A 15,697-nucleotide genomic window follows, 5' to 3' on the forward strand; every position below is an offset into this window, starting at 1 on the left:
TATAGCCTTGATAAAATGCCTAATATATGACTCTTAAAAGTTGTTTATTTTGTTAAGTTCCAAAACCTAGTAGAATAGCACTTATTTTCAAGACAAGAACAAGTTATTTGAAATGTTTAGAAACAGTGACACTTGGAAAAGGAAAGCATCTAGTGAGTTTGGATGGGATTTGCCCTAAATTTGGCCAGAAAATATTTGACATTCCAAGGGAGACTTGGGCAGGATGAATAAGGCCCTACCTCTGATTTTGTCAGTTCTCAGTTGTGGAGTGACGTTGATTACTTGTCTTTCCTTCTTCATGTGTGAAATGGGAAAATGGTTTCTGACTGTGCAGCTGACCATCACAATGGTGACTTATGATCTGTCTTACAGACAAGTGTGTAGTTTTGTTCCCTTACAGGGGCCCAAGCTTTCTGGAGTTTAGAGGTTGAGGAATGTGGATCCCTCCTGTATTCTGTTTACCCCTCATACCCTCCTTGATACGGTTTGACTGTGTCCCCAACCAAATCTCATCTTGAATGAATTGTAGCTCCCATAATCTTCACGGGTCGTGGGAGGGACCCGGTGGGAGGTGATTGAATCATGGGGCTGGGTTTTTCCTACACTGTTCTTGTGAGAGTGAGTAAGTCTCACAAGAGCTGATGGTTTTATAAAAGGGGGTTCCCCTGTGCATGCTCTCTTGCCCTCTTGCCTGCTGCCATGTAAGGCATGCCTTTGCTCTCCCTTCACCTTCCACCATGCCATGATTGTGAGGCCTCCACAGCCATGTGGAATGTGAGACAATTAAGCCTCTTTCCTTTGTAAATTACCCAGTTTCGGGTATGTCTTTATTAGCGGTGTGAAAATGGACTAATACACTCCCCTTGGCCTACCCTCATAGTGCTGCTTGCTTTAGAGAGTGGGTTAGTTCATGTGTGGATGGTTCTCACATCATGACTGTGATGGAAGATGGTACGTCTTCTTGAGAAGTCTTTGGAAGTGACACATGTGCCAACACTTCCTTCACCTCTTAGCACTTGGTGGCTTTTCTCAGCTGATCAGTACTCTGAAAAGGGTGAACTGGTGGGTGGAGGGGGCTCAAGCTGAAGAGATATGGGGGTAGATTTTCACTAATTAGCATATATGTTCTTTGAAAGCTCTAAGAGAATATTGTAACTTGTAATAACATAAATGAATAGTAGTAATAATGACAGCTAACATTCTGTACCAGGTACTTTTCTAAGCACTTTACATGTATTTTAAAATTTAATCCTTATAACCACCACAGAAAGTAGATAGTAGTATTTTATCCCCACTTTGCAGATAAGTAAACTGAGGCCTGAAGGGGTTAAATAAGCAGCTGGAGATCTTGTAGCTCGTAAAAACTGGTACTGTTGTTCAAGCTTAGGCAGCTTGGCTTCAGGGTCAGATACTCTTACCACTATGCTACTATGAACTGTATATTAATATTTAAGAAGAGTAATCTTTTTTTTCCCTAATTATCATAATGGAGTAGATAATTTGCTCTCCCCAGAGGACATTTAGCAATGTCTGGAGGCATTTTTATGTGCCACAGTTGGCGTGGGAGCGGGAGGATGCAACTGGCATCTAGTGGGTAGAGGTCAGAGACACTGCTAAACATCCTGCAATACATAAGACAGTCTCCTATAACAAGGTATTTGGCCTTAAAATATCAGCAGTACTGAGGTTGAGAAAACCTGTGATAGTGACGCACACTCACTCTAAAAATGTCGAATAGTACTCTCCTGATCCTTTGCTCATGTTAAGTTTATGTATAGTCTTTCCAGACATTTTTCTCCTGATGATACTAACAAAGATTGTTACGCATACATTTTACAGAAACGGAATCAGATGTGTATTCTGTAGGTTACCTTTGTGATAGTATATTATTTTCATATTTCCATATTAGAGTATATTTTGATAACTAGCCATATAGTATTCCTTTTTTCATGGACACCAAGGACAGTTGGGTTATTTTGTAATTCTCAGTTAGAAATAATATTATGTCTAGATTTACTATACATATATCTTTGCATACTTGCTTCAGGTCTTACTGTTTTGGACCAAAAAACTAGGTTGCAGCCCTTGGTCAAGGATAGTGTTATCGTGGTGGTGTTCTCTTTCTCGTGCTCCGGCTAGTGTGTTGACGTGTTTTTTCCATCTTACTGTGCACCTTATTGAGATTGGTGATCATCGTATAGCTCCATGATGTTAAGCTAGTAGTGTGTTTTGGGTGGGTTGCTAGGGTAGCATGAAAGATTTCAGAAAGAATAGATCCTGAGAAAAAAGAAAAGCAAGTGTCTAGAATGAGAGAAAGTGTGAGTGAGTAGGTGTGTGTATAGCAGAGGGTGGGGTAGCGGGTAGAAGGAGATAAAAAAACTATAGTACTAACATGTGTAGGGTGATATCTGGACCCACCAATTTGAATTTTAGAGACATTTATCAAGGAAAATGAGGTGACTAATTGCACACTTTCTATCCCAGTTATTGCAACTGAGGAATTAATTGTTGTATTAAGCCATTCTTGCATTGCTATAAAGAAATACCTGAGGCTGGGTAGTTTATGAAGAAAGAGGTCTAATTGGCTCACAGTTTTGCAGGCTGTACCGGAAATGTAGCTCTGGTATCAGCTTTTGGGGAGGCCTCAGGAAGCTTTTGATCATGGCAGAAGACAAAGTGGGAGCAGGCGCTTCCCATGGTGAAAGCAGGAGCAAGAGAGTGAGGTGGGGGGAGATGCCACACACTTTTGACCAGATCTCCTGTGAACACAGTGAAAGCTCACTCATCACCAAGGGGGCGGCGCAAGCAATTCATAAATCATACTCTGAGGATTCCTGGGACTTGTAGATCCCCTCCAAGAATCAGGTTCAGTGCTAGCCATATAGTGGGTGCTCAATAAATATTTGTAACCAGATTGAATTGAGAGGAAAAGGAGAGTAGAAGAGTATGGGCCGAGAGGCCACTGGAGAGAAGCCCTGGGGACTTCTATACATAAACTGACTTGAGGGAAAGCTCCCCTTTGAAAAAGGGGTAGGCTCCAATCCCATCCAGGTTGCTGTGAATGCCATTAATTCATTCCTTTTTATGGCTGAGTAGTATTCCATTGTGTGTGTGTGTGTGTGCGCGTGCGTGTGTGTGTATCACAGTTTCTTCATTCACTTGTTGGTTGGTGGGCGTTTGGGTTGGTTCCACATTTTTGCAATTGGGAATTATGCTGCTAGAAACGTGTGTGCAAGTATCTTTTTCATGTAATGACTTCCTCTGGGTAGATACCCAGTAGTGGGATTGCTCTATCAAGTGGTAGTTCTACTTTTAGTTCCTTAGGGAATCTCCACACTATTTCCATTATTCTAAGTGAAGTAACTCAGGAATGGAAAACCAAACAACATATGTTCTCATTTGTAAATGGGAGCTAAGCTATGAGGATGCAAAGGCATAAGAATGACACAGTGGACTTTGGGGACTCAGGGGAAGTGATAAAAGACCACAAATTGGGTTCAGTGTATACTGCTTGGGAGATGGGTGCACCAAAATCTCACAGATCACCACTAAAGCACTTACGCGTGTAATCAAATACCACCTGTTCCCCAGAAACCTATGGAAATAAAAAGTTTAAAAATAAATAAATAAATAAATAAATAAATAAATAAATAAATAAATAATTTAAAAAAAAGAAGAAGAAAAAGGGGTAGGAAATGGCAGGGGCCTTCTCCTGTTTAAGGCTTGTGTGTGTGTGTGTCTCTGCTAAAGCTGTGCACATGTGTATTCTAGGACCCAGCTGTTCCACTCCACCATGTACTGGCGGCAAAAATGCATACATATATTTGCCAAAAGCCACAAACTCTTTTAAGAATATCCATAGAAGCAGTACTATTCATAATAGCCCCAAACTGGAAACTACCCAAATGCCCATTGGTAGTAGAATGGATAAACAAATCATAATTTAAAAAAAAATATCACTAGTGATGAAATATTCTCATACCCACAAAAGGGTATGAGAAGAAAAGTCATTCTAGTATCTACCACTCAGATTTCACAGAGGTTAACATATTGCTATATTTTATCTTTCTTTTAAGCTTTTTTGTTTTTATTTTTTAATTTAAGAACTAGAACCTTCTGGTGGTGGTGTCAGTGTTGGGGACAGGGTAGAGTTGGGAGAATGATCTGAGGATCCTCCTGAAACACAAGTGTGGACTAACCTGAGCTTTCACTGCAGCTCCTCCCTTGACACTGAATGAGTTACCTGTCATGGGCACCTAAACCTGCACAGCCCAGTCAGTGAGAACAGCCCCAGATGAGCTTCTACAGCACCACAAATGAAATAGAAAGAAGCCATGCCTTTTCACTCTCCTGTTCTCTGTAAAATAAAACACCTCGCTGTAGTGTCATTTAAGGACCTAATGCCTACTTTTGTTGAAATATTTTAAAAATTGTTTTTTCCCATCAAATTGTGATTGAGATATCATGAATGTTCTGATTGTGTTGGTGTGAAAAGAGAATGAACAAGTATGCGGCTTGGTATTTTCAGTGGTTGCTGGGGTTAGCAGGAACATGTTCTCCCTTAACTTCTACTCAGACAAGCTCAAAAGGATGAAAACAATCAAAGAGTAACATTGTTGTGGGGATAACCGTGAGTCACTTTCTTTTGTGTTTGTATTTGTATTTGTATTTGTATTGGAAGAATCATTTGCAGGCCAGGTGCAGTGGCTCACACCTGTAATCCCGGCACTTTGGGAGGCCAAGTTGGGCAGGGATCACTTGAGCCTAGTAGTTCAAGACCAGCCTGGGCAACATGGCAAAACCCCGTCTCTACAAAAAATACAAAAAATTTAGCTGGGCATTGTGGTGCACACCTGTAGTCCCAGGTACTTGGGATGCTGAGGTGGGAGGATCACCTGAGCTGGGGAGGTCAAGGCTGCAGTGAGCCATGACCGTGCCAGTGTTCTCCAACCTAGGCGACAGGGTGAGACCCTATTTCAAAAAAAAAAAAAAAAAAAAAAAAGGATCATTTGCAACATCTGTTCTTTAGCTAGTGTTAGCAGCAATGATTAGTTTTGTGGCTCTCCTTGTGACTGAGTGTCATGGGGCCATAGTGAGACTGGTTCCCTTTACTGAGTGCTTGCTAAGTCATATTAACCTCAGTTGCTAAGGGCATAGTCATAAGTCCTGTATGTGTATTATATTTCCTCCTTGTAGTACCCAAGATATAGGTGCTGTTACTCTCTCTATCTCCACATGAGAAAACAGGCTTGGGGAAAGAGGTTAAATGAGTTGCCTTGGGTCACACTGTGAACAGCAGAGCCATGATTCAAATCTCATTTTGACTGGCTCCAAAGCCTGTGTTCCTAACTAAACCATTCACTAAATGAGGACCACTGACTGTTGTTATTTTGGTTAACAGAACCATAAAGTCGGAGTTAAGATTCTAGTTGCAGTTTGCTGAGCATTTTCCAATCTTACCTCATTTGACCTCTGTATTCTGAGTTAGGTGAGGCAGGTGGGTGTGCTCCCATTTCACAGACAAGGACTAGGAGGGTCCAGACAAGTAGTGAACTTGCCCAGGGTCACCCAGCCAATGTTGGGTTGGAAGTTTAATCAGGGTCTTTTGAAAACACACCCCATTTTTTCCTCTGTGCTTCAACTTGATCTCTGACCACCATGGTTGACCTTCAGCCTCACATTTAATTGTAAGGTTAACTCTGTTTCCCCATTTTTTAAATAGGAGCAGCACTACCTGTCTCACTTGTTAGAGATTATTGAGGATTGACTAGCCATGCACTTTTAAAAAATTCTTACAAAGGCCGGGCGCGGTGACTCACTCCTATAATCCCAGCACTTTGGGAGGCTGAGGCGGGCGGATCACGAGGTCAGGAGATTGAGACCATCCTGGCTAACACGGTGAAACCCTGTCTCTACTAAAAATACAAAAAATTAGCTGGGCATGGTGGCACATGCCTGTAGTCCCAGCTGCTTGGGAGGCTGAGGCAAGAGAATCAGTTGAACCTGGGAGGCAGAGGTTGCAGTGAGCCAAGATTGTACCCCCTGCACTCCAGCCTGGGTGACAGAGCAAGACGCCATCTCAAAAAAAAAAAATTCTTACAGATAAACACCATTTAAATACATATTTATTTGTTCACTGTGATGCTTTATGATATTAAGTAATACTTTTTTGTTGAAGATTTATTTACATATAAGTCTTTTTTTTTTTTTTTTTTTTTTTGATATTTTGGCAAATGTATTTGGTAACCCAAATGGAAGTTGAAGACATTGAGATTTTTGCTGCATGCACTAAGTTGATGTTTTTCTAGAGTTGATGTTAGTAGCTAACATCAGCCTGTTCTGGGTTGCTTTGAGGTTGCAGCTGCTCCCTGGTGGTTACCTGTGAAAGGCGCTAACTGGAGACACCCAGAAGGGCCTGACTCTACTATTCGGCACAGGTGAGGCTGGTCCCTCCTTCCCCAGTTGACAAGTTCCATTGCAAAATAGATACCCTTTGCTCTGGCAAAAGAACTCAGTGGGCGTCTTCATCTGTAAAATGGTGAGAATGACAAACTATAATTGGTAGGAAAATAAGATGGCAGGAAATAATGTATGTAAAGACGCAAACATTGCACCTTGCTCATAAGAAGGCTCTTAATTAGTGGCCTCTTTCCTTCCTCATTTGGCCTGTCAAAGAGTTGCCTCTTCCCAGTTTCCCTGCTCCTTTTGAGAGGCCTATTCCAAACCTCATGACATGTTTAATCTTTACATTCTGTTTCTATTCTCTCTTATTAGTGGGTCATTATGAGGAAGAAGACATCTGTCTTATGGATAATTAATTGTGTCCTGCCAGGTTGCCACTGTAGAAGCCTAGGCCTTGGGTATAGGATTCACATGACCTTTAGTCCCGGATTGGAATTCTTTGAAGCCACCATCTAACTGGAAAACCACAGAGAGCCAAGTCGGTCAGCAAGTCTCCAGGGTGGCAAGGAAATAATTATCTCAAGCAAAAATAGAGTAACACTTTAAACTCTGGAGTTGGAGCAAGGTTTGGGTTAGGACTCAGCATCTCAGCAGCCCAAGAAACCTGCTCTTCTAACCTAATTTTTCAGATGCAACTTTTAAGTCACTATTTTTAACAACATTCCTGGTTATTGCCCTCATTGTCAGGAAGCTGGGAGTATAGGAAGTTCAGCTTTAGGGATATAGCTCCTTGACAAAAGTCAAACGTCTTTCAAAGCCTGAGTTGGAAACCTCTGTGCTGAAATTAGTCTTCAAGGTGGAAAGTTATAGGATTCCTGGGCTTCTCAGGTGGACTTGGCTTCTTAGCTCCCAGTTAATATCTGCTTTCCTGAATTTAGTAACAGAGGAAAAAGCTAAGGGAGGAAGGAAAACCCAAAGGGAAATGTATGTTATTCATGCAGTCAATGCCAGTGGGTCTTCTGAGAAGAGTACATCTCTTATCTGTGCTGGGAAACAGTGACTGGCACATGATAGGTACTCAGTAGATGTTTGTTGAAAGAATAAATGAAAGGCCTGGTGTAATTACTGTGGGGAATTGAAAGGTGTATAAGGAATGGACTAGGAATGTGTAGCCCACTTTAAAAAAAGTGAGCAGGGAATTCATCCAAAGCCATCTAGTGCTGGGTGAATAAGTCTATCCCCTTTTTCTCTGTGTGTGTTTTTTGTTTTTGTTTTTGTTTTTTTTTTAACCAAGCTTCCACACCCTTTATACCCTCAGGAAAAAAAGACTGGCCACCTGTAGAGGAAAAGTAGAAAGACACAAAATTGAAAGCCAAGGGTCACGGGTTGGGTTCTGTGGAAACAGAGGCTGAGTTAGAGTTTAGGATGCAGAATGTTAGGGCTCCACACCTGTGGAAAGGAGGGGGCCAGAATAGGACCAGGCAGAGGGAAAAATCAAAGCCACAGTGCAGGTCCAACCAAGCTCCAGCCAATACAGGGGCTTCTAGGGTGTATATGGCCCTTAGGTTGAGCCACTGTAGGCTGAAATGGCTGGGTCTGTATGCCCCTGCTGTGGTTGGTTAGTCACTGGTGGCTCTGAGATGGCTCTCAGCTCTGCTAAACCCCAAAGGAGCTAGAAGCTTCTGCTGATGGCCCTCCTAGCAGCTGGAGTATCTCTGCATCTGCCATAGCAATGAAATTCTGTGGGTGTCCAAGCCTACAAAGTGAAGAAATGTTTTCAGTCTAGTTCCCAGTGGAACTGTAACCCATTTGGGAGCCTGGGTTGTCAGAAACCTTTGGTGGAGTGTGACAGATGTAGCATGGCTGGGGTTTGACTTCAGGACCAGGATGACCTCAGTGTCACAGATTGAAATGAGGGGGATTATGGGCACTTTGCTGAATCCAGTTCCTGCTTCCTGTTCTGGTTGGTGCTGCTTTTCATTCTACTTTTGCTGTTCCCCAGGCCGGATCATCCAGTTCTCCATGTCTCCTGGAATGATGCGGTTGCCTACTGCACGTGGGCAGGGAAGCGGCTGCCCACGGAAGCCGAGTGGGAATACAGCTGTCGGGGAGGCCTGCACAATAGGTACTTAGAGGGTCTCATCTTGCCTGACAATATGTTGATCATTTGAACAAACAAACAACAACAAAAAACTCCATGGAACTTACTTTGGTTAGAAAGTTAGTAACAACAATAATTCTTTTTCTTATTTTTCCACAAAATTACTTAGAAGGCACTGGAGAATGGTTCACAAATCTTTTATCACCCCTAAACCAAGTGTCTGGCCAAGTGGGCTCCCTGCAGCCCCAAAGCAAGTCTTAGCAATTCAACCCCCTTGAGTTACATATCACTGCTTAGAGCTTGGCAGACTGCCTTGCTTTTAGCATTTTCTTATTTTGGGCATCTCCTGAAGCAGCAGTATTTCTCTGCTTCTAGAGCCATGAGACAGAAAACTCATGTTGGGTTCACATCTTCTAGGAAAGGCTCCTTAAAATAGCCCAGGCTTTATAAAAAAAGTGTGGTGTGGTGGTGCCTGATCACGCTACCATATAAGTCCAAAGTGAGGTCTACTCTCCCAGCTTTCTATAAGTCCTTCTTTTAGTTTTGTGATTTATTTCAGGCCTCCTGAGTACCTGGGCAAGACTGAGGCTGTTGTGGATGTGACATGAGAAGTTATAAGGAAATTGAAAATAAATCCTGATTAAAAGCTTTATTTATTTATATATATATTTTAAAAGGCTCACTCAGAACAAGTGAGCAATGTTCTCTTTTTCATTGCATCTCTTCTCTTGACTTTAATCCAAAACCTGTGCCTGTTTGACAGGCTGATGCCTGTGTCTCTTCTGACAGACTTTTCCCCTGGGGCAACAAACTGCAGCCCAAAGGCCAGCATTATGCCAACATTTGGCAGGGCGAGTTTCCGGTGACCAACACTGGCGAGGACGGCTTCCAAGGAACTGCGCCCGTGAGTAATGAGACCTCTGCAGGAGGGTGGCAGCTGCTGAGAACTGCGGCTCCCAGTAGACATGGGTGAAAGGCATTGCTCATTTTCTGACTCACATGGTGTTCCCTTCGTGTATGCATTCACTGTTGCACGTAGTAAATACTAATAATTAATCAGATGCTTTTTTTGTATAATGGATTTTCTTCTCTAATTCCATAATACTTATTGTAGAATATTTGGAAAAACAAGAAGACTATAAAGGAGAAAGCTAAACTGACCTGGAATTCTACCACCCAGAAATAACCCCTGTTAGCATATCGGTGCATTTCTTCCCCGTTTGTTCTCTGTGTTGATGATGCTAATAATGACTTGTAGTTGTTGAGTGCTTGCAACGTGCCGGGCATTGTGCTAAGGCATTTGCATGAATTGTCTCATTTACTGTCCATTCAACTCTGTAAGGTAGGTACTATTATCCCCATTTTCCAGGTGAGCATTCTGAGGCACAGAGAGGTTAACTAACTTGCTCAAGGTTACACAGCTGGAAAGCGGCACAGCTGGAATTTGAACCAGGTCGGTTTGTTTCCAAAGCCCATGCTCTTAACTACCATATTTGCCAGCATATGTGTTTCTGGTGTATATGTATCATATTTTTTTACATATTGCATTTAGGTCAGACTGGATACAGTATTTAAAATCCTACTATTTTAAATAGTTTTAAATTATAGGCAGGGACTATATCAGAAACGTTTCATCTGTCATTAGCAGTATGCCACAAATACATTGTCTTTCAGCAGCTGGGTAACCTATCATATAAATAAACAGAAGCAGGTTCTTTCTTTTTTTTTTTCCTACAGTGAACATCTTGTACATAAATATTAACCTACATCTTTGATGATTTTTGAAAGATAGATTCCCAGCAGTGAAATAATTCAGTCAAAGGCTAGAAAATTTTCTTGGTAAAAGTTTCAGATATATGGCCAAATTGTTTTCCAGAACGCTTGGGCCATGTTTTCCTCTGTGGGTGTATAAGAGTTCTTTTCTCACCGTTCTTTTGTTGGCATAATCATATACTCATAAAGCCATGACTTAGTCTTAGTCCCTTTGTGCTGCTGTAAGAAAATACCACAGACTGGATAATTTGTAAACAACAGAAATTTATTTCTCACAATTCTGGAGGCTGGGAAGTCCAAGACCAAGGCACTAGCATGATTGATGTTGGCTGCATCCACCAGAAGGAACTCTCCTGGCAGAAGGCAGAAGAAGGGCAAAAGAGCACTCACTTCAACCTTGAGCCATTTTATTTGCTTAATTATCTATCTATTTATTTATTTAGTTTTGAAACGGAGTCTCACTCTGTCACTCAGGCTGTAGTGCAGTGATGTAATCTTGGGTCACTGCAACCTCTGTCTCCTGGGTTCAAGCAATTCTCCCATTTCAACCTCCCAAGTAGCTGGGATGACAGGTGCACACCACCAGCCTGGCTAATTTTTTTGTTTTTATTAGAGACAGGGTTTCACCACGTTGGCCAGGCTGGTCTTGAACTGCTGACTTCAGGTGATCCTCCCGCCTCAGCCGCCCAAAGTGTTGGGATTATAGGCATGAGCCACTGCACCCGGCTCTTTGATGATTTTTTAAAGATAGATTCCCAGCAGTAAAATAATTGAGTCAAAGGTTACAAAACTTTCTTGGGAAGAGTTTCAGATATATGGTTGAATTATTTTGCAGAACACTTGGGGCATGGTTTCCTCTATGGGTGTACAAGAGTTCCTTTCTCACCGTCCTTTTGTTGGCATAATCATACACTCATAAAGCCATGTTAAAGAGTGTCTTAGTCCCTTTGTGCTGCTGTAACAAAATACCACAGACTGGATAATTTATAAACAACAGACATTTATTTCTTACAGTTCTGGAGGCTGGGAAGTCCAAGACCAAGGCACCAGTATGATTGGGTTGACTGTATCTGCCAAAGGGGACTAACGCTGTGTCCTCACCTGGCAGAAGGCAGAAGAAGGACAAAAGAGCACTCCCTTCAACCTTGAGCTCTTTTATAATGGTGCTATTCCCACTCGCGAGGGAGGAGCCCTCATGATTTTGTCACACCCTCAGAGGCCATACTTGCATTGAGGATTAAGTTAATCCCCAATGGGGCACAGTGGTTCACGTGTATAATCCCAGCACTTTGGGAGGCCGAGGCAGGTGTATTACTTGAAGTCAGGAGTTTGAGACCAGCCTGGCCAACACGGCAAACCCCTGTCTTTTGTAATAATACAAAAATTAGTCAGGCGTGGTGGTAGGCATCTGTAATCCCAGCTACTCCGGAGGCTAAGGCAGGAGAATCACTTGAACCCAGGAGGCGGAGGTTGCAGTGAGCCGAGATTGTGCCACTGCACTCCAGCCTGGGTGACAGACCAAGACTCTGTCTCAAAACAAACAAACAAACAAACAAAAACAACAACAACAACAAAAAATCAAGTTAATTCTGTTGCATTGGGGATTAAGTCTCAATATGAATTTTCGAGGGGACACCATTATTCACAGCATAGCAAACACATTTTTATTTTTTCTTAACACTGTGAGAAAGGAAATCTTGTGGTGGAGAAATAGCCCTTTACTGGGTTTGTTGTTACAGAGACTAATTTTCTTCCAACAACCCTTCTTTAAATGACAGTAGTCATTTAAAAAAATATTTGTCTTTTTGTTTCATGCATAATTGTTCTTCCAAAAATTTATTTCTTTTTCGTTTTCTTTTTTTGAGACGGAGTTGCACTCTTGTTGCCCAGGCTGCAGCGCAGTGGCACGATCTCGGCTCACGGAAACCTCCACCTCCCAGGTTCAAGCGATTCTTCCACCTCAGCCTCCCAAGTAGCTGGGATTACAGGCGCCTGCCACCAAGCCCGGCTAATTTTTTGTATTTTTAGTAGAGATGGGGTTTCATTGTCTTGGCCAGGCTGGTCTCAAACTCCTGACCTCAGGTGATCCACCTGCCTTGGCCTCCCAAAGTGCAGGGATCAAAATTTATTTCTAAGTGTGACACAGACGAGCTATTGGAAACATCACCAAGTGATTCCAAGGTTTAAACTGAAAAACTAAGTAAGCAATAGAGAAAGAACAAGAGATTTTTAGAAAAGATGAAGAACAAAGAGGCACTTGACCTAACAGAAATGAAAGATTATTTTTAGCTATAGTAGTTAAAACATTATAGTTGTGGCCCAGGCACGATGGTTCATACCTGTAATCCCAGCACTTTGGGAGGCTGAGGCTGGTTGATCACCTGAGGTCAGGAGTTCAAGACCAGCCTGGCCAGTGTGATGAAACCCTGCCTCTAGTAATAATGTAAAAATTAACCAGGCATTGTGGCGGGCACCTGTAATCCCAGCTATGTGGGAGACTGAGGTAAGAGAATTGTCTGAACCCTGGAGGTGGAGGTTGCAGTGAGCCGAGATTGCGCTACTGCACTCTGACTTGGGCGACAGAGTGAGATTCTGTATCGAATGAATGAATGAATGAATGAATGAATGAATGAATGAATAAATAAATAAATAAATAAAGCATTATTCTTCTTAGGGTGGAATTAATATAAAAAACAAAATACTGCATGAGAGTATTTGTCCCTTAAATAAGTATATGAGTGCATATGTGTATAAAATTCCATGTATGTGAGTTGCATATGTAATAAACCAACACAAACTCATGGGAAATGGATGCATTATTTGGTAGCGGCAAATGACTTATCAAACCTAGTAGCTGTTTCCTCTGATGTTTCCCTTAGAATGAACTACTATTGTAGGTGAATCGTTTTATTAGAAATCGTTTTATTAGAAAAAGTGACTGATTAGAGGTCTTGGGAAAAAAATGATCTCAACCTTTTCTCAAACTTTAAATGGGTAGGAAGCCCGGCTTGCTGGTATAGAGCTGGGTGTGGAATGAAGGTGCCCAGCGAGCTACTTTTGGTTCAGCAGAAGTGGTACTGCAGGATGCACAGAATGTTAGTGAAGGCGCCTGCTGTGGATACTCATTAGACCCCAGGAAAGGTATTGGTTGTTACAGACAGCAGGACAGTAGCCATTAAAGTCAGAATCTGCTAAGGAGTGTATAACAACTGACCTGTGGATGCATCTGACCCTGAAAATGGATGGCACTGGGCCACCAGGCCCATATTCGGCCTTCTTAGGCAGTGGACACACTAGAGACGCTGGCAGGAAAAGGGCCTTAGCAGCCTGGATCCCCCTCATGCATGCCAGAGTGTGACAAGCAAGGCAGCTGCAGTACAGCTTGAAGCCTAGGTATGGGCCTGGGTGGAGCTGTAGATGCAATTCTTAGTTGTCCTAGTAGCAAATATTCAAATAAGCGCTTTGAAAGCCAAAGTGCAGGAGGGTCCATGTGATCAGCAGTTGAACAGGATCAGTTGGTCCTGAAAGATGGGTGAGCTCTGTTCCAAAGACACAGGCGATGGCCTTTGTGGCCCTCATTTGGACAAGACCGTGATAATCATTTCTTTTCTTTTTTTTGCGGTGGAGTCTTACTCTTGCCGAGGCTAGAGTGCAGTGGCATGATCTTGGCTCACTCCAGTCTCCACCTCCTGGGTTCAAGCGATTATCCTGTCTCAGCCTCCTGACTAGCTGGGATTACAGGTGCACGCTGCCACGCCTGGCTGATTTTTTTGTGTTTTAGTGTGTTTCCCAGTCTGGTCTCCGAATCCTGAGCTCAGGCAATCCACCTGCCTCGGCCTCCCAAAGTGCTGGGATTACAGGCGTGAGCCACTGTGCCTGGCCTGTGATAAGCATTTTTGATGAACCAAACAAATTATATAAATGCCTGTTCATTTTAGCAAAAGGCCATGACAAGATTTTCTTGGACATTTATGCATATTTGACAGCACTTGCAGCTACAGAGTTTCTTTTCTATTTAATTACATGAGCTACCAAGGAATATAGAGCCATTTACTCTTTTAAAATCAGTGTACCTTTTCAAAAAACACGTTGTTCAGTATGAAATAAGGACACTCTACAGATGTTTAGAATTGGAATATTTAACTGGAAGTTCAGCATATGTGTAGGAAATTAACCTGAAGAAGTTGCCATGGAAGTTACTAAAACAAATCAGAACATTTACTGGGAGTCCTAAAGGAACCAGTTTGACAAACAGGACTAGAGGAGAAAGCAAGCAAGCCAGCCAGAGAGAGACAGCTGCCATCTGTGTTTAGAATGAGACTTAATGAGATCTCTATCTTATGGAAATCATTTACATGTAGTATCTCAAGTCCACCTAAGCTGCTCTTTTGTGTCCATATGCTCTGGTCAATTGGAGCAGGAATTTAACTTTGATGATGAAATGGACTACAGGGAAATAGCTCCCTGACCTGATATTTCATGTATATATTATTTCAGGTCTGATTTTATTTATTTGAAACAGGGTCCTGCTCTGTTGCCCAGGCTGGAGTGCAGTGGCATGATCACAGCTTGCTGCAACCTCAGCCTTCTGGGCTCAAGTGATTTTTCCACCCCATTCTCCCAAGTAGCTGGGACTACAGGTGCACAACACCATGCCCAGTTAATTTAAAAATTTTGGTGGGGCAAGGTACGGTGGCTCATGCCTGTAATCCCAGCACTTTGGGAGGCCGAGGCAGGTGGATTGCCTGAACTCAGGATTTGGAGACCAGACTGGGAAACACAGTGAAACCCTGTCTCTACTAAAATACAAAAAAATTAGCCGGGCGTGGCAGCATGCACCTGTAATCCCAGCTACTCAGGAGACTGAGGCAGGAGAATCACTTGAACCCAGGAGGCAGAGATTGCAGTGAGCTGAGATCAGGCCACTGCACTCCAGCCTTGGTGACAGAGACTCCATCTCCATAAAAAAAAAATTTTTTTTATGGAGGTGGGGTCTCATTATGTTTCCTAGGTTGGTCTTGAACTCCTGGCCTCAAGCTATCCTTCTTCCTCAACCTCCCAAAGTGCTGGGATTACTGGCATGAGCCACCAGACCCAGCTAGATCTGATTTTATACTGAGCAAACTATTTTGACCCCAGTGAGCCTAAATAATTTACATTTTACTATGCTGCTTGTTACACAATGATTAGTTTTGGCTTTAATGCATATCAACTCATTCATCTGAAAATGTGCCAGGAGTATTCTCATATACATTTGTTTGCTTTTGAGGCTCCTGAGAGGAAGCTTTAGTTAGTGGATTGGTTTAACAGCAGGCAGTTAAAATTTTTATTTTCCTTAGTGGTATACTCACGTATGGTAATTTTAGGGGTGGTGACCTCCACATTCTACCTCACTTAAACATCAAATTATTTAAGGTGGAT

At 42.4% G+C, this 15,697-nt stretch overlaps 1 protein-coding gene across 2 annotated transcripts in view; it reads left to right on the forward strand.

Moving 5' to 3' along the window:
• SUMF1 (sulfatase modifying factor 1) overlaps nt 1-15,697 on the forward strand; it is a 104,227-nt gene that overhangs the window by 41,036 nt on the left and 47,494 nt on the right. For both annotated transcript variants that reach the window (XM_007985056.3, XM_073009913.1), the window contains exons 4-6: nt 6,355-6,437; nt 8,405-8,527; nt 9,293-9,407. In XM_007985056.3, coding sequence (XP_007983247.3) covers nt 6,355-6,437; nt 8,405-8,527; nt 9,293-9,407 — 321 coding nt within the window. The remainder of the gene's footprint in view (nt 1-6,354; nt 6,438-8,404; nt 8,528-9,292; nt 9,408-15,697) is intronic.

This window comes from Chlorocebus sabaeus, chromosome 22 (genome assembly GCF_047675955.1).
Source record: "Chlorocebus sabaeus isolate Y175 chromosome 22, mChlSab1.0.hap1, whole genome shotgun sequence".
NCBI lineage: Eukaryota > Metazoa > Chordata > Mammalia > Primates > Cercopithecidae > Chlorocebus > Chlorocebus sabaeus.